Below are 25,803 nucleotides of genomic sequence, written 5' to 3'. Positions count from 1 at the left end.
ATCTCCTTTTCACAGATCATTTTTTTCTTATTTTCCTTCTCTTCCTTTCTTTTCCTGTCACGTTTCCTCTTTCTCTTACCCTTTATTTCTCTCCCCATGCCCCTCTTTTTTTCCCCTCCCTTCTTCATCCCCTCCCTTTCTGTCCTCCTCTCCCCAGGGGGTAAATTCCAGGAACTCTCGTCGTCCTCCCCCCAGCTCAGTGAACACAGGTGGGGTGACAGAGATCATGGCTGAGGGCGGAGAGCTGGAGTTTGTCAAGAGGATCATCCATGACAGTCTGCAACTCAAGACACGCCTGCGTGTCACGCAGCACGCACGCGCATATTGTGTTCACAAACACAACATTTTGGTCCCCATCAGTACACTGGGCATTCACAGAAGGAAGTGGGGTAGCGTTCAAGATCGTTTCCGATTGGTTTCAGATTGCTCATGCTTCATATCTGCGCCACTTTCCTAAACCCCAAATATAATATAGAACAAGTTGATGGTTATGTGTTGGTGTTGTTGGGTGTTTGTTCATTACCTTCTGTTACAAATGCACCTTTTCAATTTTGGATGAGAGGAAAAGTGAGAGATTGAAGAATGAGAGGACTACTGATGGAGGAGAGCAGGACAGATGGGATGCAGGGATGGAGCTGTCACCCAGAGTTTGTTTAATGAATTGGCACCAGGAGTAAACAGTCACCCACACCCTGGCAGTATCCGCACGCCCACAGGGAACAGCTGTGTGTGGGGCGTACAGATCTCTTCCACACACCACCACCACCACCATTACAAGGCCTGTCAGTGGTGCAGTGGAGTGAGACATGGATGCAGTGGGAGAGATACGCACTATTAGAGTTAATCAACCGCACGCATGCGTGGTGACTGGGAGACAAGTGGCTGTCATGAAAGGTGTGTGTCACTACTGTATTTTTGTGTGGAAAGATGATTGTCAACCACGTGTGTGTGCGCGTCGGTGTGCACATATGTTTCAGTGGAAAGATGAGTGGCCCTCACAGGGGGAAAAGTGTCTGTCTCCCTCTGTCTGTTTGCCTGGCTGTGCATGTGTCTGTGTGTTCACACTTGGTGGTGCGCTTGGCTTGTGTAAAGACCATAGATGAGTGTCTGCCACAGGGGAAGGCGTGCCCGCCCTAGTCTCCCTCTCTTCCGACTTTTGTTCTTTCCTGTCCTCCCTCTCTCCTCTCCTGCCATGTGTGTAGTGTGTTTGGGGCCAAGGCAGCAGTAAGCAGGCTGTCACTCCACACACTGCATGCTGGGATAGCAGAGCTACTGCCAGGTGTCCACGGAAACCAAGCCAGTCCCTCTGATTGGTCCTCTGAGACCCACCATCCCCTCGACCAACCCCTCCCCCTCCCTTTCAACAACACTGAGCTGTAATTACTCTCACCAGACTATCACACACAGATATACACACACACCATCCACACACACACACACACACACACACACAGTCAAGCACACCCCAACCACCAGCCAGGAAAAGGAGCTGATTTCCCCCTTGTCAAAGTGATGCCCTCTGCTAATTATTGTCTTTTATTGATATGATAAACACTCTTGGAAGGGTTTGCTTGAAAATAAATTTAAAAAGAAATTATACGACTTTGCCAAGAATCTAAATGCTTTTGTCTGACCCCCATGAGAGTTTTGTTTTTTGGGGTGGGAAGATCTTTCTGGAGGAAGGAAGTGAGGAAGCTCTTTGTGTGTTAACATGAATGTTCAGCCCCTCCTCGCTGCATGACAAAGTGGGGAACATCTGGGGATATTACAGGTCCTCAATATTTCATAGTGCCACTTGAGGCGAGGCTTTTGCCCCCCAACCCTACGCAAAATCCTCTCACCCCCAACATTTCCACCCTTACCTCCATTCTGCGGGCGCTTCTCTGAGTGGGCTCTTCCCCAATCTTTCAAGGCTTTTAATGAATGCCATCAAGCTCATCCGGCTTTTTTTGTTAGTTGGTATTTATCTAGCCAGATTGGTTTTTGTGTTGTGTTGCCCTCAAACACAGTGTACACTTTTCAGAGAGGGCTTGTTTCCTGTTCCCATTCCCAAACCTTTCAGTGCTTTCAATGAATGGCATTTAGGTCACTAAATTCTTATTTAATTTAATTAAACCTTTATTCAAAACCTTGTTCAAATCTGGTTGGCTGTATTAGTCTGTGCTGTGTAAAGGTGTTCTCTCCCCTTTCAACCCTTTAAACTTGTGAGAATTGGCCTATATGGATAGGGCTACATATGGATAGGGCTACATTGAAATATTTTCTACAGAAGAAATATGAAAATAATATGCATAACTATGGTAGCAATTGATTAGGAGCAGTTTGGAGAGAATGTGTTAATTAATACATAACAGTTCACCTGACAAGACTGAATCCCAACATTACACTGATTATATGTGCATTTTACAATTACTGTACTTTTTGCTAAATTTGTTGATAACAAAATAATCTGGATACCTTGAGTAACATAAGAATATTCCTGGTAAATGTGGGGTATCATAAGACTAAACAATGACAAGTGTTTGAGTGAGAGGACTAACTGGTGTCTCCAAGGGGTCACACAGGACTCACAGGACACAGTTTCTAAGTAATTGTAATCCACTTTTATGACTCAAAGAAGAGTCTCAACTATAAGGTGCTTTTTTGAGCTCTCCTAGCTGTGCAAACACACTTGTAGTTGTTTCATTTGGAACACAACACTATCCCCGCCATCACACAGTTACAGTTGTTAACGCAACCGAAAAACGGTCAATTATAAATCGCAATCTGGGTGACTGGGCATGAAAAGGATTTGAAATCTTGTTCTATTGCCAACATGACTAGCTAAGTTATAAAATATGTTCTTAGTGTTAATCATTCACAGAGTCATGAGTCCATTCAGGTGTGTGCACCCCGGCGAATTCTCTTCACAATAAACAAACACAGCCTCATTCTGTTCAGGACAACTCTGGGTGTGACGACATGTCACCTTGTACATTAAACACAGTGATCAATTTTTCAAGACATTCTTTTTTTGTATACTTTTTGGCCAGTAGTTCTGAAAGTAGTGCTCTGCTCTGTGTGCAGGATGTGTTGACACTTGACATTCACATAACAAACACTCCATCCTCACCATACATTGCATTGCTCATAGATATATAGTATCTAGACAGGAAGGAAGGCAACCTAACCAGACCAGGTTTGTCATGCATTGTTAGTTTTCCTATCCAGATTGACTCCCTGCTAGGTTTCTCTCTGTCTCTTTCTCCTTGCTGGTTGATACTGAAGCTCTATATGCTGTTGTATCGATTACAATAGACCCATCTCTTCATTGCAGAGGAGATATTGATCTGCTCTCCTGCTCAGGGCCAAGACATCAAAGCTCTGCTCCTCCATAGAGACTCATACTGGTCTCGTTGTTCTAGCTCTCTCTCTTTCACTCTCTCATTTTATATATATATATATATATATATATAATAAGAGGGAGAGCTAGAACAACAATGAGACCAGTATGAGTCTCTATGGAGGAGCAGAGCTTTGATGTCTAAAAATATATATATTAAATCGTAGTTACCCACTCTGCCTCAGAACTACAAAAACAGAAAGTCCGTTAGGACCTTTTTCCCATCGAGTCAAGGAGGGATATCCAATATCTGCGGCTTGTTTGATCTTAGACGAGTTCATACCCAGGCCGCTGGACACACACTCCTAAGATTATTTTTCTTCCAAATGGTACAGTTGCATGTTGGGAAAGAAGTCAGAATGGGAGCTCCGACAAGACGACATTAGATGCTCATACATGGTCTTATACACACAGCTCCACTGTACCAAGCCCAGGCGTGAGTTAACATACTTGAATACCCCATACATACCCAATGACAAGGTGAGGTAATGGAGGGTTGAATGAGTTCCCTCCTACCATCTAATACCTCCTCTGAGACGGAAGAGGGGGATCAGATACCTTCTGAACCGTAACGGATCAAGCCTGGCTAATAGGCTGGCTAAACAATGTCACAGCCCAGACCTGATTGAGCTGATTTCTATTAGTGTTGCATGACTGAAACGCATGGCAGGGCCCACACACACACAGTAGGTCAGCGCCGCTAATGTTCATTAGCGCCATTATCCTAGCTATTAGCCCCTAGCGCATGACTGCTAACTGACTTGACTATCTGACTATAGAGGTTAGTCTCCAGCCTGTACCACTCGCTTACCTCAGATTATCAGACCCATTCAGTGGGGATGACTGGCAGCTGGCACCAGAATGGCATCACAGCAGCTCCCAAGGGTGTTAACCACACACACACCATGTCAATCACTGGGGGAGGACCATCCCACAATCCTCCAGAGGTGTCAGAGGACTGTCGCTGTGTGTCACTGCTCATTAGTGTGAGTGCATCCTTGGCCAACGTCCAGCGCAGGCAAGAGGGTGGGGGTGGAATAGGAGACCTAATTAATATGCTAATGATATTTGCACCTTATCTCTCTCGCGCACTTTTCTCTATCTTCCTCGTTCTCTCTCGCTGCTTGGTTAATTTGGTGAGTGTTTAGGGGTCAACATGGCGCTCTCATAGAGGGATGTGTCTTCTTTCCTCTGGGATCCATTTCCCTGACCTTTGACATGTATCTCTGGGGGCACTGAAACCCACCACATATTGATTGTGAGTGTGAAGGGAGGCGGTATCAAGTGGATAGTGAATACTATTGAAGAGTCTTTTACACTGGTCTTCCCCCCCCCACGTTCTTCATGCTTATTGGAGGCTCTTCACACAAGTGCTCAGCTCTGGCACTGTGTAAATGTGTGCTGTTCACACCTTGAAGGACGTAGTGCAGCTCTGCATCACCTGGACATGCTGGAAATGCTGCCTCTGCAGAGCTACATTTGTGTATTGCTAACGCTTGTTGGTGTTGTCTTCTCTATTCGTGTTGTCTAATGTTCTGTATCGGTCTGTTTCTGTTCCCAGGTGCCCAAAGTGAACCACACAGAGTTCTGCCAGGGACGGACCATGCCCTGGGCTCTGGCCTGGAGTTTCTACGATGCCGTTACTGTTCTGGTAAGCTGGCTCTGGTGGGCGGTGTGGGCAGTACCCCTCGGGTCCTCTCCCAACCCGTTCATCTATAGTGGGAGAGTAGAAGAGGAAGTCATAATCATGGCATCGCGCTCTCTCTCGTGTTCTCGCTCTCTCTTCCCCAGTCATCTAGGGGCATGTCCTAACTATACCCCTGCTGCTTTTCCAGACGTTCCCAACCTCCACACACTTCCTTAATAATGCATTCGCGGCCCATCCCACTCCACTCTCCAGCCCATTCCTTTAGAGAACGCAGGCAGCACTCAACCCGCCCTCTGGGGAGATGTTTGTGTCCCTACCCTAATTTGCTGTATCCAGGCAACCATTGCTGGGGCAGGAGTGTGTGCACATGCACGCCATGCCATTAGGCTTTTGGGCCGCTGAAGGAGTGATAGAATGAGATGAGAGAGAGCATCATAGAGATCAATGTGAGAGTGTGAAAGCTGGTAATATTGGAAATAAGAGCGAGAGTTAAAGGAAGCTAGAGAGGCGTGGGGGTGGGAAGTGGAGTGTTACAGTATCTGAAGGACTTCTTTGGTCTTTGTGTAATCTCGTTTGCCTTTCACCACAAAGGCAGTTGAGCAGAAAGATTGGCCTACATTTTACTGCCCTCTCCTCTTTTCTCTTTACACAGTGGAGCACTGCATCATTACCAGGCAGACTGGGGCGGAGTGTGTGGATGACCCCACACCTGGGGGAGGGGGGGTCTGTCTGTCTGTCTATGTATGAATTGTGCATATGACTGGGTGTTGGTGAGTGTACATGTGTCTGTGGCTACTTAACCCATGGATTACTAGAGCAGACACCTATGTACTAGTAACTAGCTCCTCTGTGGCATCACAGCCTGTGTTTTTAACACATCCTGGTGATTCAATAAATAGCTCTGAGATCACACATCTGACTGATGTGTAATGCAGTAAGTGAGTCTCACCAGGCACATGGACAGAATCAGATCCCTTCACAACAGAACGAGGGAGGAGTAGAGAGACAGATCGAGGATGATGGAGAGAGAGTGAATGAAGGTACAAAGACCATAAAAGGAAACTTGGGGAGAGAAATAGAGGGAACAAGACATGAGAGAATCAAAGAGAGAGCGTTAAGGGGAGGCCAGGCTATTTCATGGCCTTCTAGCTTCTGTTGTTGGTCTCTATTCTCTGACTGTCATGTGACACTGTGGGCCCAGTACAGGGGGTGTGTCTGGCATGCAGCCAGTCAGAAGATTTACAGCAGGGGTCAGAAGTCAGCAGGAACAAGAGACCCTGGTATTGAGGTTCTGGTGGCCCCACAGGGAGAGGAAAAGTGGGGTGGGGCTATCCCTGTCTAGGTTAAATGGTTAAATGGCCATCTCTCTTCTGCTGATCTGTCTGTTTGTGGTCAGTAATTGAATAATGGCCTATTATCTGGGGAGCCATGCTGAGGCTCTGTTCAGCTGATTTCCCGGGCTTGAGTCCTAGTTGGACAAATGGGGCTGCTAGATAGGGAGAAACAGACAGACTGGCTACACTAGACGACTAGAGCGAGGTGTGGTCAAAACAGAATACAGAAAGCCATCTTTCTTGTGTGTGTGGACTGAGCACACGTTTGAGTGTATGTGGGAGTGGGTGAGTCAGATTAATAATAGAGAGAAAGACTGAAAGGGAGGGAGAGAAAGAGTAAAGATGAATCAATGGAGACCGAGAGTGGATTTAAAGCTGTACACACATCAGACTAGATGAGGAGAGGTGTCCTTTCCTGTGTGTGCTTTCTGTTTATTTGCTTATGGGCATGTGTAAGTGTTTTCCTGTGTGTGCTTTTGTCTGGGAGTGTATGTTTATCTCTTTGTGTATAAATCTGTGTGTGTACGTGCATATGAGTGTGTGTACTGCGTTGATGTGTGTGTATCTATGTCAACGATGTGCTGTACAGACAGGCTGCAATCCTTGATGGATTGTATCGATTTGTTTTCCTCTTCCTTTGAGCTGCAGGGGCTTACTGAGCAGAGGGAGAAGGGCTGGGAAACAATCAGAAACACATGAAGCAGCTATAACAAGGCCTGGCTGGTATAGACTCACTAGACAGACTTGGGTTCAAACACTATTTGAAATCTTTTGTTTGCTTTAGCTTTCCTGGAGTGCCAGATGGGCGGGGGGGGGGGGGTTGTAGTTTTGTGAATGTTCTATTGGTTCCTTTGATCCATGCAATCTTAATAGAGCCCAACTAAATTATAAAAAATGATTAAAATGATTTAAAAAAATTGTATTTGAACCCAGGTCTGAGTCTAGACTAGACACATTCCATTTTTTCTTTCCTATTGACCAGTCTGCAACCTTTTTTCTATGGAAAGAGAATATGTGAATTAAACATGACTGTCTTCATTAGTCTTTAATACAGTAAGTATACCACCACACAAATGACATTATCTCATAGGATAACAGAGAACTGATCTAGGACCAGTCTGAAGGTCGTAGTCCAGTCCTCCATTCCATGCAGGTCAGTTCGCAGTGTTGTCTGACTGATTACAATGTCATTGTTGCATTGTTTCATTGCAGACCCGATCTGGCAATTGGGTGCATTTAAATCAAATGTTATGGACCAATAAGGTATGTTTGTATACGGTAGAGCCCTGTGGCATCATTATGTGTGGACTTGCTTAGATAAGGAATGCTTCCACCATAGCAGCATGGTACCAGTAGCAGCTTGAGGCAAGGCACAGCAGGGCCAATGTCATTGCAGGGACGTAGGACTAAATCATGTGGAAGGAGCGCCCCTTTGTGGTGTATTTTGATATTGCATTTACAATTCAATGTGTTGACAATAAAATGAGCAGCAGATGAAAAAGCGCAGAGTCACGGGGAAGGACAGAAGAGACCGAGAGAGAAAAGCAGTGAGAGAGGTATGCAGGCCGTGACTCATCCGTGGCGTGGGCTGGTCTAAACAGACAGGAGTCCTGATAATGGTTCCAGGAATCCAAGACTCCCTCTCTCTTCACTTCCTCTGGCTCTCCATCAAGCCCCCTTTCATTCACTCATTGTCACACAGAATGAGTGAGCTGAAGTATTTTACTTCCTCTCTTCTCCTCCCGCTCTTTTCTTCCTCCCTCTGTTTTTCTCTCCTCACTTCATCATCATACCCCAGCCTTCCAGAGGGGTTTCCATGGTGACTAGGACAGTGAGACTTTACCAGCTCACGTTGTCAATGTCTAAGCTTGTTTGTGTGTGCGCGTTTGGTCAGAGTGAACTTGAGTGCCTCAGGTGTATAATGACGTGCAGTAGAGTGTGTAACTGGGACAAACTTGTCTTTTAGCACCTTCAGGTTCAGGAATGCTGTCCCAGTGAACTCGTTTATGACTAACATGCCTGTCTGAACAACATACTGTACGTGTGGGTATATGTGGGTATTGATATTGTGCATTTACCAGCAGTCTCCACACTGTCATCATTAATCACCTTTTATTAGTCTGGGCAGGTGGATTCACATTTTCCAAATAAGTGTTTTACATAGATCTTCACCGGAAGAGAAGCAGATTATGACAATGGTACCTGGGTAAATCCCACTCTGTCAATGGATATTTCATTATTTCCAGCTCCCTCATCTCAGTCTCCCCCCAGTAAGGAGAGGAAACTGGAGAAGTCTGGAGAAATCTCGTAAGCCACTGTCCTTCATGCTGCTGCAGTCCCAGGCCTCCTCTATAGGCTGACCCTCCAACCCCAGGCCCGTGGAGGCCATCACTGCCTGGCTAGAGAAGACACTCAGTGACCTAAAAGGTAAACACACACAGGGTTGTTTCTGGATTAAAAAGGGGGCTTAGGTGGTGGTCGTCCCGTCCATGCAGACCTGCGGGCAAGAATTTAAAGCACCAATCTTGGCAGGGGAGATCAAATGTAGCTGTTTTTTAAATCAAATTTTCTGCAGCTCAATACACACTTTCCCATGGAGCTGAGAGAATTTTGCTGTTTTAAAATGATTTTCCTGCAATTCTATGCATTTTGCCCTGGCTTATTAGTGCCTTCTGAGGTCTGTTCCGGTTCATTCTTTTGTTGTAAAAGTCACATTTTGGATTCGATTTTGTTTTAAATTACATTAAATGCTATAACACAATAGAACCACGAATGAATGTCCCATAATGGTAGTGACTGCCCATTAACCATCAGTTACTCAAATTACTTTAATAAAATATTTCAGTTGTGTATACCTATAGTCCACACCCCCTTTAGCTTTTTTCACATTTTGTTGCATTAGTGGGATTAATGTACTATACACGTATGGACCCCTTCAAATGAGTGGATTCAGCTTTTTCAGCCACACCTGTTACTGACAGGTGTATAAAATTGAGTGCACAGCCATGCAATCTCCATAGACAAACAATTGCAGGATGCCAACTTTCCAACAAGTCAGTTTGTTAAATTTCAGCCCTGCTACAGCTGTCTTGGTCAACTGTAAGTGGTGTTATTGTGAAGTGACAACGGCTCAGCCACAAAGTGGTAGGCCACACAAGCTTGTTCTCATGCTCAAACATTAAGGAAATGTCATTAAGTTTTCAATGTTGATCTTAAACAACAAATATAGGTCCCTTATCTATCTGGATTTAGTCATTTCATATTTACGCTGAAAAACAATTCCCCCCCCCCCAAAATTTTTTTTTTTGTTCACATACACTTTTGTATTACTGTTTGGACTTAGTCCACCTGAAAAAACACTTAGGTGACCCGTCCAATAGTTTTCTGTGCAGAAAAAACCCTGACACATACAGCAAGCACCACACACACACACACTTAGGAGCCACACACAGACAACTAAGCATTTACATGTACACAACTCATTCATGGACATACTTTTTCTGCGAGCACACACCCTAACCCAATTTCTCCAACAGAGGTATACAAATCATAGATTGTAGACTCAAAATACCCAGCAACTGTGTCATCTGTGTTCTGCAGGTGCTACACAAGTGTGTCCCTTGTGGGAGGAAGGAGCAGAGTCTGTTCCTGACAGCTGTGCAGAACACCTGGATCCACAGGAGACAGAGACCAAGGCTGACACCTCAGCTGCCCAGAGCGCCCCCCAGTGGTACTTCCACCACTCTTTCCTCAGCCACAGCCCAGCACCCATAGAGCCTGCAGCACTCCACTACACACATCCCGTATAGCTTTACACTCCCACAGCAGCACAGGGGCCAGGCAGTGTTCCACAGTCCGGGACCAACAAGGCAGATGGAGACAACTCTCAGGGGTCAGCTGTGTCCCAATAGAGAACAGTGGAGGATGTCATCATGGAGTCTTCTCCTACCTCTACAACACCCAATATCACATTGGCACAGACAGCACTACCCACCACGACACAAACAGGAAGGTCAAGGTTGTAATGACTAGAGCAATGTTTTTGATAAATGTATGTTTTAGTACCATGTTATTTGTGTATTTCCATGTTCAGTCAGTGTTTTACAAACAGGTAGTCTATCCCAGACATTTGTCTAGGATGCAGCTTCCATAAGCAACCACAAGAGGGCAGTCCATAGCTGCAGCTCATCCACTTGTATCCTGTTGATGAAATATAGCTTTTCTGGGTAGCCACCTATTAGTGGCCTGTCTTAGTATCACAATTAGACGGTCGTATTGACTTGAGTCGGTAATGAATGATCTTTGCATACACACACTTTAGCTAAAACAAAACCTAATGCAGGATGCCCAGTATTTTGTGTGCCTGTACGCACAATTGTCACATGAGGTCGCAGCCGAACAGACAAACTTCCTGAACAGGGATTTAGTGGTAAATACCAGGAAAAGTGGTCCAGCAGTGGACCCAAAGTTCATTTGCCACGTGCACAGGATACCACGGGTGTAAAACACTTCCATTAAATTCTTACCTCGAGAGCTCATTCCCAACAATGCAGTGATAGTAATAATAGATAAATCAATGAACAGCAGCGTTATGGTAGTAATAAATGTAATCATTATAGCAGCAGCATAGGTGTGGGGGGGTGTGTGCGTGTGGCTGTAAGTGTATTGTGTCAGTTGGTAGAGTCCTGTGGATCACCTGAGGGAGAGCAGTAGTTAGCCATTTACCAGTCTTATGGCCAGGGGATAGAAGCTGTTTAGGAGTCTGTTGGTCTGAGCCTTGAAGAACCGATACTGCCTGTCTGACGTGAACATGGTAAACAGTCCATGTCTCTGGTGGCTGGAGTCCATGGCAATTTTTCTGGCCTCTCAGACACCGCCTGGCATGTACGTCCTAGGTGGCTGGGAACTCGCCCCCAGTGATGCGCTGGGCCGTCCGCACCACCATCTGTAGGGCCTTCCGGGCAGTTGCCATACCAGACAGGATGGGATGCATGCCAGCAAAGCCACTAAACAATACAATAATTGCACTATAATGGTGACAAACGGTGCCCACAAACGGTAAGGCCTCCATAAAGCTGTCCCAACACCTTACTACTGCTACACCAGGCTTTCAGCGGAGCCTTGTCTCAAATCAAAGTTAGTCACGTGCCCCCGAATACAACAAGTGAAATGCTGAATACAACAGGTGTTGACCTTACAGTGAAATGCCGAATACAACAGGTGTTGACCTTACAGTGAAATGCTGAATACAACAGGTGTTGACCTTACAGTGAAATGCTGAATACAACAGGTGTAGACCTTACAGTGAAATGCCGAATACAACAGGTGTAGACCTTACAGTGAAATGCTAACTTACAGGCTCTAACCAATAGTGCGGAGTAAAGTAAGTAAAGAAATAAAACAACAGTAAAAAGAGATTTGAAAATAAGAGTAGCAAGGCAGACACCGGTTACTCAGGCTTATTGAGGTAGTATGTACATGTAGTAGGTATGGTTAAAGTGACTATGCATATATGATGAACAGAGAGTAGCAGTAGCGTAAAAAGAGGGGTTGGCGGGTGGTGGGTCACAATGTAGATAGCCCGGTTAGCCAGTGTGCGGGAGCACTGGTTGGTCGGGCCAATTGAGGTAGTTTGAACCTGAATATATAGTTAAAGTGACTATGCATATAAGATAAACAGAGAGTAGCAGTAGTGTAAAAGAGTGGTTAGGGGGGCACACAATGCAAATAGTCCGGGTAACCATTTGGTTACCTGTTCAGGAGTCTTAAGGTTTGGTGGTAAAAACTGTTGAGGATCCTTTTTGTCCTAGACTTGGCATTCCGGTACCGCTTGCCATGTGGTAGAAGAGAGAACAGTCTACGACTGGGGTGGCTGGGGTCTTTGACAATTTTCAGGGTCTTCCTCTGACACACGCCTGGTGTAGAGGTCCTGGATGGTAGGCAGCTTTGCCCCAGTGATGTACTGGGCCGTAGTGCCTTGCGGTCGGAGGCCGAGCAATTGCCGTACCAGGCAGTGATGCAACCGGTCAGGATGCTCTCAATGTTGCAGGATCTCAGGACCCATGCCAAATCTTTTTAGTTTCCTGAGGGGGAATAGGCTTTGTCGTGCCCTCTTCACGACTGTCTTGGTGTGTTTGGACCATTCTAGTTTGTTGTTGATGTGGACACCAATGAATTTGAAGCTCTCAATCTGCCCCACTACAGCCCCGTCGATGAGAATGGGGACGTACTCGGTGCTCCTTTTCCTGTAGTCCACAATAATCTCCGTAGTCTTGGTTACGTTGAGGGATAGGTTGTTATTCTGGCACCACCCGGCCAGGTCTCTGACCTCCTCCCTATAGGCTGCCTCATTGTTGTCGGTGATCAGGCCTACCACTGGCAGAGAAACAATTAATGCAGCCTCATTTACGGCCTTTAAAAAAACATGGCTGAGTTGCTTAATCAAATGTGGTTTCTACTGACAATTGAGATGTACAAACTATGGCATAAGGGAATGACAAGCAGATGAGGCAATCTGTAATTTCAATTAAGACATTAATGAGCGAGCGACGATGGACATAGTCATAACTATTTGTTCAACACTTTTACAACGACAGAATTCAGAACATGGGCCGCTCTTACAGTGTACTCCCTGTACAACAAGTCAGAACCGTAAGATAAGTAAAGGGGGCATATAAACATTGAAAGCTCTTACAATATTCAATGATTACATTTCTCTAAAACAGGTGAAATTAAGGTGAAAATAGACAATTTAGGGTGAGGCACATTGACATGCAAAGACCCAAATGGCGTTCAAAAAAGGTACGTCGTAATAACATTTGACGCGTTAAATAATGTGTACTGAATTTGCACGCCCCCACTATTATCAGTAGCACTAAAAGCTGTACAAAAAAAGTTGGCAAACAAGCAGACACCGGCCACGAATGATGTTTACAATACCGCATTGGTGAAAATAGACAATTATTAGGCTAAGGCACATGGGCTACTAACATCTTACTACACAACATACACTTAGTATTACTTGCTTAGCTACAGCATACATATCTCCCTTGCATATTACATAATTTATGCAACAGCATACAGGTCATTTTTGGACTCGCCTTGTGAAGGTGGCGCGGCGCGGTGGTCTTTTGTGGGCCATCAGTCTGTCAATCTCTGGATTTATTGTGGGAACTTGCGGGGGGGGGGGGGGGGCTCACATTAGTAGTTACTTTACAATGCATGCAGTTAGCCACTGATTCCTTCCAGACGACTGATTGTTGAACTTGCAATTTCCAATTTGTTGTGTCTTTGACCGATGAGCACGGATATGTTTTATCTATCATTTCTCTTCATATGACAAGGATTTAAAAGGATTTGCCAGTAGATTATCGACTTGATTCATGATGACTGGTAGCTAAGACTTTGAAAGTAAGATGTTGACATGATCAGTACAATCAAATCTGCTGTAGATATCAAATCAAGTTGTCATTTTATCTGTGGTCAATGACAATGAGCCTTCTTGGAATGGCACTTGTAATAATTATATGGCAGGACCCAAAGGGCTGAAATGTTGGATGTCTACCCTTACTAAGGACTAAAACTTGGTGATGAAGTACTGTCCCCATGAGTGATAGAACACTGAGCAAATCACGGTGCAATGCTCCCATTTTCTCCTTGCTCTATACCACCACAGAAAGCACTGAGCTAGGCTGAAACACCTGCATTTTGGAGCTGCCTTACTCAAGAAAACAGTGTGTGTATGCAGCTTTATTAACAATTATATATATATATTTTTACATTGTTTGCAAACTGATGTGACATGTATTAATGCCAAAATAACATGCAAAACAGGCGCGCCCCCCAAAATGTGGTGTGTATGTGTAACAGTATAGCCTCTGTCTCTCTCCTCGCCTGGGCTCGATTTCACATCGGTTACATACATATCATTTTATTTTTTGCTCTACACATGTGGGGCTCAAAACAGGTGACCTGCCCTGAATGAGAGGTCACCACTGCATACACAGCAGGACTTTGACTTGATCAGTTCCTGTGTGTGAGAATCATGGGAGGTCAGTGATTTTTGATACATCATGGTTGCTTCCATTCACAAGAGGTGCCACTTAAATGATTGGTTTGGATTTATGGTATCCTTGGTTTTGGAAAACAGTTGAAAATAGCTGTCAATCCAGTAAAACCCACAAACAAGCATAAAGATACATGATTGTTTAATTACCTAAGTGCAAGAGGTATGCTGTCCACAAAGTAACAGAGCAGTTACTGCTCAGAGTTAAACTGAGGAAAATGACTACTCACCCAACAGCCAGCCAGTTGGCCGAGTGTCCACGACCTTGCGCCATGTGGAGAGAAAAGCGTACCATCTCTTTATATAGCAAACGTTTGAATTGCTCTTGTTTCAAGCCACCCTGCCCAGTACCACCTTGTTTATTAATGAACCATTCCATCATGTCCTTTGTCTGACTACTTGTACCTTTATGATGGCAACTACAGCAAATGTTTGCAACACGGTCAATAAATGACATGTTTCACTTTACATTACTTTAAACAGACATTTGTGATGACTAATACATGTATGGTGGCAAATATTTTGTATTTTATTAGGATCCCCATTAGCTGTTGCAAAAGCAGCAGCTACTCTTCCTGGGGTCCAACACAAAACAGGAAACATTACATAATACAGAACATCATTAGACTAGAACAGCTGAATGACAGAACTACATTAAAAAAAATAATGGCACACGTAGCCTACATATCAATGCATACACACAAACTACCTCGGTCAATGATGGCTGGTTGCTCAGGCCACTGACCCAGAGACCGGATCATAATATGAGAATGATGGCTACTCTGCTAGTTTGCAAGCTCAATACTTTGTTGTTCTCGGCTGGTGATTAGCTATTAGGCAATGATATATAAACGTGTTGTCGTGAACGGACACAGACAAATCGTGGATTAGGAATCCATGAGAAAACGTGTAGTTTGTGATGAGAAAACGTGTAGTTTGTGTTGTAGCATAATGACATTCAATGCCAGTATGTCAAGTCATTTCAATACTCCATGTCGTGTTTTATTTGTTATTTTAGTGTATGGGAGGGAATACATGTGTGGGCGGTCTTATATTGTATGCTTTTGGCCCTGATTTGTTACCTACTATACTCAGCGCCATCTTGTTGCAACTCCTCTACGTATGTGGAAGAGTTTCTACGAGGGGTATCCGATTACCTTTTTCTTCAATTTTGCTGACTGAAGTACTGGATCCTTACACTGAAAAATAAAGTGCATAGCCTGTAACATTCGCTCAATTTTTGCTTGTAACATTTAGTTTCCAATACGTAGAAGAAATGAGCATCGAGACGCTTTTAGAAGCAGCCAAGTTTTTGGAATTGCAAGCCCAGCAACAACAGAAGGCACGTGGTATGTAAAGGTTACAATCAATTATCTTTTTTTTTTTTAGATGCTTTCAACGTTACGATTTGAAAGGATCAAACTAATTCGTTATTTAGATGTGTCAAATCTATAAGATTATTCTCCTGGGAAAAGATAATCTGCATGCATTTAACCTCAGTCATTTTTTTTATTCATAATTAATCATTTGGTTCATAATGTAAGATTAAGTGCACAGTTGATTTGTATTGCCTTTTGTTTGCGTTGGGGGTCGTGACTAATCAGACGTCCTTGTCTCAAATGTCTTGAGCAATTGGAGGTGTGATTTCAAATAGTAGCCTATTTCAGATTGGATCATTGTGCTAAGAAGTTGGCCACAAATATATCATTTGGATGTGTGACAGGACACAATGTAGCCATGTGAATTCTACTGCATTACAAACTCGTCGATCGACGCGCCTTCTATCAAATCTTGAAACGATCGTGTTTATTTGCAGCACTGTTTCCAACTATGAGCTTTCGGCCAAACCATGTAAGTTTAACATCTAGCGACGACTTTTAAAGTCGTATAGTAACCTTCTTCATTATTTTACATTTAAAAAAAAACTCATCTCAGTAAAGGGCGGTGGCGACGCGAGTGCTGAAGACGTTTTACATCATCTGACCTGACATATCAGGGGATCATATGACAGATTCAGGTTTCCCTCTCGGCTCCTGTGGCGCTCAATCTTTTGAATTCCTAAAATTGCTGTATGAATACACCATTACAGGTATGTGATTTCGTACATGACACTTTTTCAACTGAAATGTAGGCTAGATAAGAACATGCCTAGTAAAGAAACCTTCGGCTAATCGCTGAATGTTTTTTTGCTTGTTGCTGGTGACGTGTCCAAGTTGACCACGCCCCATCTGCAACGGGGACCGCCCCTTTCACCACGTGCATGCTTGGCACTCCTACACTCAGAGGCCCCCTCGTTCCCTCCCTGTTCTCTTCTCTCTAATGCTGCTGCTAGATCAGTGTGGAAGAAAGTAGGGCAGTGTTTCTCCCCTTCTACTGTACTAACTCCTCTGCTATGTGCTTTGGTTATATAAGCGGAACTACACGTTTTTATCCCCAACCTATCAAGGCCATAGAGCTAAACACAACCAGACAACATTTCAATAGATCTTTAGTAGTAAGTCAAGCAAGCAGTGCAAACATTAATCAAGTTTTTCCTGTACTTTGTAAGGGTGTATGTTATTAGATAAGAACACGTGGTAAGTAGTCTCGAGTCAACCAATTTACCAATGAAAATAGTGTTTTAATTGACACACTAATGCAGTAACGTTATACCAGACTTGACTCTCACCTGGATTCACAAAAGTATCTTTATAAATAGCACAAGAACGAGGCTATCCTCAACTATGCCTCCGATCTGACCGGAAACCATGGAGTGGGCGTCATTCTCTCACACCTTAGGTCAATGCTTTCACATCAATGCTTTCACATCAGAAACGACAACCCCTTCCTCTACCTTATCCACAGCTGTGTATTCACCAGTCATTCATTTGCAGAGAGAGGACAGGAGTTATGACCTGTGTACATAGTCAATAGTCATTAAAAGCTGGTGACTTTAATGTTTCCATAGTGTTTTACCCACTTCATACTGTAACCAAGTCTAGGCTCATCCTATATAACTACTGTTGTACACACCATTTCTATTAATATCTATACACACCATCATATATACTGACCAGAAATATTAACGCCGCATGCAACAATTTCAAAGATTTTACTGAGTTACAGTTCATTTAAGGAAATCAGTCAATTGAAATCAATTCATTAGGACCTTATCTATGGATTTCAAATGATTGGGAATACAGTTACCCCAGAGAGGGGCGTGGATCAGAAAACCAGTCAGTATCTGGTGTGACCACAATTTGCCTCATGCAGCACGACACATCTCCTTCACATAGAGTTGATCAGGATGTTGATTGTGTAATGTTGTCCCACTCCTCTTCAATGGTTGTGCGAAGTTACTGGATATTACTGGAACACACGTCGATCCAGAGCAACCTAAACATGCTCAATGGGTGACATGTCTGAGTATGCAGGTCATGGAAGAACTGGGACATTGTAGCTAATGCATAACCCCACCACCACCATGGCGCACTCTGTTCACAACATTGGGATTGGCTCACTGCTCGCCTACACAATGTCATACACGCGGTCTGCCATCTGCAAAGTACAGTTGAAACTGGGATTCATCTGTAAAAGCACACTTCTCCAGAGTGCCAGTGGGAAAATGCTCACCTTCAATGAAGTTGGTTTCGTCTCTGAACTGCAGTCAGGTCAAGACCCTGGTGAGGATGACAAGCACGCAGATGAGCTTCCCTGATACGTTTTCTGACAGTTTGAGCAGAAATTCTTCGATTGTGCAAACCCACAGTTTCATCAGCGGGCAGAGTGGCTGGTCTCAGACAGATGTGGAGGTCCTGGGCTGGTGTGGTTTCACGTAGTCTGCGCTTGAGACCAGTTGGACGTACAGCCAGATTCTCTCAAATGAAGTTAGTGGAGAAATTGACATTCAATTCTCTGGCAACAGCTCTGGTGGACATTCCTGCAGTCAGCATGCCAATTGCACACTCCATCAACTTGAGACTTCTGTGACCATTGTGTTGTGTGACACAACTGCACATTTTTATTGTCCCCTGCACAGGGTGCAATTGTGTAATGACCATGCTTCTTGATATGCCACACCTGTCAGGTGGATGGATTATCTTGGCAATGGAGAAATGCTCACTAACAGGGATGTAAACCAATTTGTGCATACAATTTGAGAGAATATTTTTGTGAGTTTTGGAAACTTCCTGGGCTCTTTTTTTATTTTAGTTCGTGAAACATTCAGGAGCAACACTTTACGTGTTGCGTTTTTAAAAATATTTTTGTTCAGTGTATATTTAAATTCTCGGACTCTGACATTTCTCGTTCTGATATGTGTGTATTGTTAGGTATCACTGCACTGTTGGAGCTAGGAACATAAACATTTCACTACACTCGTGATAACATCTGGAAAATATGCGACCGATACAATTTGATTTAGGAGTTTTGACACCTCCACTGCCTGTTCAACAAATGACAAGCTCACAACACTCTGCACTTAAACAATGGTTTAAGTATGTCATGGGTTTTTAAAGGACCATCCTTCTCAGATGCATGTAGAGGAGGACTTATTCCTGGCTCTGTTGTTAACTAATACTGTGTTTGACCTTTGAATCCTACCCTGGGACTGTGACTGAGCAAGGCCTAACCAATCCAGTCCTTCGGGGGTTTGGCCTAACCAATCCAGTCCTTCTGGGGTTTGGCCTAACCAATCCAGGCCTCCTGGGTTTTTATGGGTTGTTCTTGAATGTGGGAGAAGAGCACTTAATGGACTGAATCTTCTCAGGGCTGCTGAACTTTGAACTCTGACTACACTTTGTCACTATTGAGTGTACCAGATAGGCCTGAGGTAGAGGTTAAACACTTGATGACGGTGTTTACACTGATGACAGTGCTACAGTGTGCACTAATGAATACAACCCCGGGTCTTGGACATTTACATTTTTACTAACTTACTAAAGTAGATCTAGTTCAGGTCAGTATAAAGGCAAATTGTTTCTTTCTAGATAAGGAACAAACATACAAAGACCTCTTCTGATCAACAATTTACTAGTGTTATAAAAGGCCAACCAAAATGTAGTTTCAGTTTGAGCCGCTCTGTTTAATCTAAGTAGGCAGTATGTAGAACATCATCAACTCTTCATATCTAAGACCGAGGAGGCTTTCAATGTCACCGTGACGATCTGGCCTCTGCTGTGCTGGGGAGAGTAGAGCTGTTTCTTGTTCCTATTGCCTGGCTCTGAGCAAAATATGACCAATGTCTGTGTTAACTGCAAAATCCTGTTCTGTGTGTGCCTTGGCCTCTTTTGGAAGATGCACAGCCAGATAGCATTATTATGACAGACACACACACTGTTATTTATTCTTTGAGACTTTTCGCTTTTGTCAATATCTTCGACTACATGCAGCTTCACCCTCCCTGTAATCAGGTAAATTACCACAGCTTGGGCCCAATCCACACACTGTTGTATGTCCTCAATTTATCCCACGCTTCTGAGAAGTTTCTCTGAACAACCCAATTGAATCAAGTCTCCCACTGAATTGGATATGGTGGTCTAAGGAAAGGGAACATTGTGTAGCTAACCGTGCTGTAATGGCCATGTTTAGCTCGGATCTGCTCAACCTCTTATCGATGTAAAGGGTGGCTGTAAAGCTCTCTTGTGTCTGACGCGTTCTAACACCACCGTTACCATAGCAACTGGACAACCCCTTCCCCCGCCCCCATAGTATCTACACATTGAAACGCATGCTGTTGGTGATTCTCCAATCCGATTGGATGAAGAGAGGTAAGGTCGTTGCTAGAACTCAGGGATTCAACCCCCCCCCTCTTCCTTTGTCTCTCTGGCTTGTCCAGGTTGTCGTCTTTTTTCTCCCCCACTCTAAGACGAGAATGTGTTGAAGGAGCTAGGAAAACGCAATTGGAGCTCATTCTCAAGGACCGCACGTGGACCTAATGTTAAGAGCATCAGTACTGAAACGTTCCAACAAACAAGTTGCTTCCTAAATAAGTTCACGGAGCGTTTTACGCTTCAATTGTTCAACGTCTTCAATCTCAGTACTGCACTAACATCAACACAATGTGTTTGTTCAGTTTTCAGTCCCAACATTGGGTTAGAGGGCTGAATAAAAGCTTTGTCTAATTGATTTGCTGCCACAATACATTTTCTGATGTGTTTCCAAACGCGTCCTGCAGCTCTCTCTCTCTCTCCTCTCTCCTCTCTCTCGGCTTTCAGTAGATGTGGAGATATCACACATGGAAGTTTCTCAGAAAAAACTATTCTGCTTCAGCTCAAAGTTACAAATACTTCATTACAGTATTTAGGCCTACACATATTACAGTCGTTGCATATGGGTCCCCAGTAAGAAGATTAGTTTGGGGAATTACGGAAGCTTGCAATGTCCCAATAGAACATATCCCTTTTTACATGCTTGTATGACCTGGATGGGGCAAGAGGCATAAAACCTGCTTTTACTTGAACACACTGACCTCGGAATATACCCCACTTCCTCTTCAAAAAAAATGTCTCGCACTGAGCTCAGCCCAGCTTTTACCACACATACACTGTCAGTCCTCCTGTCATACTGCAGACCTGTAAGTGTGTAAATCCACTCATAAAAAGAATAAACAGAATTTGAGTTTTGCCTTGTAGCCAGCCAGTGCCAACAAGAGCAACTTTGTATAAATATAGGACTTTGGCTGCCTCGGAAATGGCACCTATTCACTATATAGTGCACTACATTTGACCAGGGCCCACAGGATTCCCTCAAAGACGAGCTGCTTTAATATGTCAATTCTTCTAACTAGTCTCAAGGTTCTGGCTGGCAAGGCATTGCGGCTGCATTATACGGCTCTTATAAGCTGGCAGAGGTCCAGGAGGCAGGATTAGGTCTGGCTGCAGGTCTGGTATGAATGTATGTCAGCATTGTAAAAGCCCTATTGAGGTGTCTGGCATCATATTTCAATTCAGAACATGCAACATAAGCTGTAAACATAGTGTGCTAGCTAGGTGAATGGATGGCAGACTGCTTCCTTCCAGCTACCCTAGTTTTCCTCCCCTGTTTTTGTTTATTGATTGTAGTATTCATTGTGAGTGAACTTGGCTGTCAAACTCACTAGATGGACATTAGTCAAATGACGCTGGAAATGTTGTCAGACATATTTCTGCTGGTACCTAACCTATGCTGCTTGACCTATTTGAAAACGATGTTCTCTGGTCATGGCAGAGGTTAGAGATCATTGCTGTCAACCCAGTGGGTGGTGAAGTCTACGTTACCAGAGCTAACCTAACTGCAGTCCCAGAGCTATGGAGGAGTTTCCTTTTTAGGCGGTCAAGGTGGCGTATGGAGAAATGTTTTTGCACTTTTCAGATGTTCCTTTGTTGACGAGTACAATCAAAATATTTATTGATAAATTGAATGAAATGCTGGTAACATTCTTGGCTCTTACGGTTGCTAACGTGCTCTAGCCTGTAACCATGCCTTCTTTCTCTCCCCACAGAGGAGAATGAGCTGAGGGAGAAGCTTCGCCTCCAACAGCTGTCTGACCACACCCACAGGCGCAATGATGTCACTTCCTACTCCCCCATCCAGATGAACCATGTGACCCGAGCAGAAGAGCCCTGCCCCCATTCGGAGCGCCGCCCCGCCCCTGTCCCGCCCCCACTGCCACCCCCCTCCATGCCCATTACTGTCATCCCTATGATGACCTCCAACCACACAGGTCTGCCCCCCACTGTCTCAACCCCCTCCTCCACCACCCTGTCCCCCCAGGCCGGGGCAGCACCCTACCTGGCCTCCCCCAGGAGGGACCCTCACTCCCCAGGGCACGACCACCAGGGACAGGGTGCACTTTTGGCTCTCTCTCCTCAGGTGACGACAGACCACTCCCACCACTTGCCTTTGACCCAATCTGGCAACCACAAGCAGAATCGCCACCACCATCACCTTCCGCAGATGGTTTCCCCCCAATCTGGCAACCATAAACTGCTGCAGCAGCAGTCGCCCCAGCTGGTGCAGCCCTACCTTGGCTCCATCATCTCAGCCCCCCAGCTGCATGCCTTACTTCCCCAGCCAGGGCCCCCCCAGACACCCCGTGGGGCCCAGACCAGCCCTTTTGGGGGCCGAGGCAGCCCCCCTGACCTGGACGGGAAGAAGAGGCCTGGAGGGTAAGTGGCCAATTTTGTTATTTATAGGAGAGATGGTTTGCACTTTGGTCAGAATTTTTTTTTTCTCCTTTTGCATTTTTAGTTTTCCTTTTTTTTTTGGTGGGGGGGCTATTTTGTAGCAAAGAGTGTGTGTAGATGTGATTGTAAGTCACATGTTGAGTGGTAAGGTAAAAACGGTATCAGAAATCACAAACCATGAAAAGTCACTACACTGAAGGATTTTTGGACGAAATAACTCTTGGATTATGTACTCTATAATGAGTGTCCTGATTGGTCAATTGAGCGGTAATCAGATCCAATTAGCTGCCTGTGCATATTATACAGTATATTGTTAAAGTAACAGAGATGATGGAGTACTTTTATATTTGTTGGTTGATTTGATTCTTGTTCGGTGAGTCTCGTCGTCTTGCCCATTCTGGACACCCAATCTTATAATGTGCTCCGATCTGTGCTTTTACAGGGCAGGGACAAGAGAAGTACATAACAAGCTTGAGAAAAACAGGTGGGTGCATCTCTCTCCCATGGTCACCTTTTATTAAACAGTGGATTGAGCTCTTTGCACAGGGCAGTTTAAGGTTATGGTGAGATTAGGTGTACACTATTATTGCCCACGTCTTTTTTCAACCGACTTGCTTGCTTACTTCTCTGTCCTGTTCTAAGAAAACAATTATACTCCCATTTATTCACTAATGTCTAATCTATAGATATGGCATTTGTCAGACAATAATTGGTCATATCTTGGACTTTTTAATGGCTTTCAATATTCTGATTGTACTTCCCTGTACTGTAGTAGTAGGGTTATAATGGCCAAAAACAGGACCAAGCAGAGGAGTAGTTGCCTTACCCCTGCCTGTATCCTTTAACACAGACGTTTTACCACGAAAACAGAACCCTGTTCAATATGTCTCATGTTAGTAGTAATTATTTATTAGCCCTAAATGGGAAATTGGTTTGCAACATTTATTTCTTTAAAGAAGCTGAATGTGTGAAATCAGACCTCATCCTCCCTCTCACTAAGACTTCTCTCTCTACCCTTCTTTCATCCCTCCATCCCTTACGCAGACGGGCTCACCTGAAGGAGTGCTTTGATACCCTGAAGAAAAACATCCCCAATGCAGATGAGAAGAAGACCTCTAACCTCAGTGTCCTGAGGAGCGCCCTCCGATATATACAGGTAAGCAAGCTAAAATAACTGCATGGTTGAGCAAAGGACTACGATGGAATTGAGTTCGCTGTTGAATTAAGTGTGGATTTTCACTCTGCGTTTTCACCATTTGAATGTGTGGATTTTCCAGTTTTCTAATGTTACTTGTTTCCCTGTCATTTTTGTGTCGTATCTCGTAGGCTTTGTTTGAAGAAAGTAGAGTGCAATGATTAGAGGTTTCGACTATTTCAGCCAAACCCATTCTTGACAGGTGTATAAAATAGAGCACACAGCCATGCAATCTCCATAGACAAACATTGGCAGTAGAATGGCTGAACTGAAGAGCTCAGTGACTTTCAACGTGGCACTGTCATAGGATGCCACCTTTCCAACAAGTCAATTTGTCAAATTTCTGCCCTACTAGAGCTGCCCCGGTCAACTGTAAGTGCTGTTATTGTGAAGTGGAAACGCCTAGGAGCAACAACGGCTCAGCCCCGAAGTGGTAGATTACACAAGCTCACAGAACGTGACCGTTGTCTCATTTACGTGTAAAAATCGCCTGTCCTCGGTTGCAACACTCACTACTGAGTTTCAAACTGCATCTGGAAGCAACTGTAGCTTGGCTACTCAGGAACATTCACTGTCTTCTTGATAAGCAAATCCAGTGTCGATTTGGCTTATGTTGTAAGTTATTGTCCTGCTGAAAAGTTAATTTCTCTCCCAGTGTCTGGTGTAAAGCAGGTTTTCCTCCAGTGCTTAGCTCCATTCTGTTACTTTTCATCCTGTAAAACTCCCCAGTCTTTGCTTATGCCAAGCATACACATACCATGAGGCAGTTGCTCATTGATCGGTTGTTGGCTTTGCATTTAGGTCATGTTTTTTTACAGTATTACTTCAGTGCCTTTTCTACACGTTATTCTGTATGTTTTTGTTCTTTTCACGCTGTCATTTAGGTCATTATTTTGGAGTCACTACAATGTTGTTGATCCATCCTCTGTGTTCTCCCATCACAGCCATTGAACTCTAGCTGTTTTAAAATCACCAATGTCCTCATGGTGACATCCCTGAGCAGTTTCCTTCCTGTCCTGCAGCTCAGTTCAAAAGGACGACTGCATATTTGATGTGTCTGGGTGGTGTAATACATCATCCAAAGCATAATTATTAACTTAACCTTGATAAAGATATATTTAATGTCCTTGATTTTGGAATGAGATATTCGACAAGCCGGTGTCCACATACTGTTGGTCATGTAATGTGCCTTTTTTTTATGTGTGTGAATACTTGAACAGATTTACTAAATTAAACTCATTTTTAGCAGAATTCCTAGTGATATTTGTAACCTACTTTTATGTCATTTTTCAGGTACAAACTTTTTACACAAACTACCCCCCCCACTGTCTGGTGGTGTTGCTAGGAACCATCTGAGCATTGAATGTTTCTGTTGCTTCTTCATTGTAAAGTGAAGATTGCCTAACCCTTTGTCTCATGCTGATTGTGTGGGAACTACTATATGCCTGATCCACCACTCCTACAGGTGGAGGCTTGTGTGGGAACTACTGTATGCCTGATCCACCACTCCTACAGGTGGAGGCTTGTGTGGGAACTACTGTATGCCTGATCCACCACTCCTACAGGTGGAGGCTTGTGTGGGAACTACTGTATGCCTGATCCACCACTCCTACAGGTGGAGGCTTGTGTGGGAACTACTGTATGCCTGATCCACCACTCCTACAGGTGGCGGCTTGTGTGGGAACTACTGTATGCCTGATCCACCACTCCTACAGGTGGCGGCTTGTGTGGGAACTACTGTATGCCTGATCCACCACTCCTACAGGTGGCGGCTTGTGTGGGAACTACTGTATGCCTGATCCACCACTCCTACAGGTGGCGGCTTGTGTGGGAACTACTGTATGCCTGATCCACCACTCCTACAGGTGGCGGCTTGTGTGGGAACTACTGTATGCCTGATCCACCACTCCTACAGGTGGCGGCTTGTGTGGGAACTACTGTATGCCTGATCCACCACTCCTACAGGTGGCGGCTTGTGTGGGAACTACTGTATGCCTGATCCACCACTCCTACAGGTGGCGGCTTGTGTGGGAAC

The 25,803-nt window shown here is 44.4% G+C and overlaps 1 protein-coding gene and 1 pseudogene across 3 annotated transcripts in view; both read left to right on the top strand.

Annotated features, from left to right (window-relative positions):
* Positions 1-13,529, top strand: part of LOC115136800 (RNA N6-adenosine-methyltransferase METTL16-like) — a 35,453-nt pseudogene extending 21,924 nt beyond the window's left edge.
* A 1,896-nt stretch (positions 13,530-15,425) lies between these two features.
* The window catches only part of LOC115136799 (max-binding protein MNT-like), a 29,354-nt gene continuing 18,976 nt past the window's right edge, over positions 15,426-25,803 (top strand). Inside the window, exons 1-4 of one of the 3 annotated variants that reach the window (XM_029672604.2) lie at positions 15,426-15,778; positions 21,889-22,555; positions 23,016-23,057; positions 23,618-23,729. In XM_029672604.2, the coding sequence (XP_029528464.1) occupies positions 15,706-15,778; positions 21,889-22,555; positions 23,016-23,057; positions 23,618-23,729 (894 nt within the window). In that variant the 5' untranslated portion in view covers positions 15,426-15,705. Of the gene's footprint in view, positions 15,779-16,145; positions 16,519-21,888; positions 22,556-23,015; positions 23,058-23,617; positions 23,730-25,803 lie in introns of those variants that run through there. The other 2 variants (XM_029672603.2, XM_029672605.2) reach the window with 2 other exon arrangements.

Source organism: Oncorhynchus nerka, linkage group LG11 (assembly GCF_034236695.1).
Source record: "Oncorhynchus nerka isolate Pitt River linkage group LG11, Oner_Uvic_2.0, whole genome shotgun sequence".
In the NCBI taxonomy this organism is placed as follows: domain Eukaryota; kingdom Metazoa; phylum Chordata; class Actinopteri; order Salmoniformes; family Salmonidae; genus Oncorhynchus; species Oncorhynchus nerka.
The sequence above is the reverse complement of the archived record's forward strand: the minus strand, read 5'-3'. Positions and strand labels throughout refer to the sequence as shown.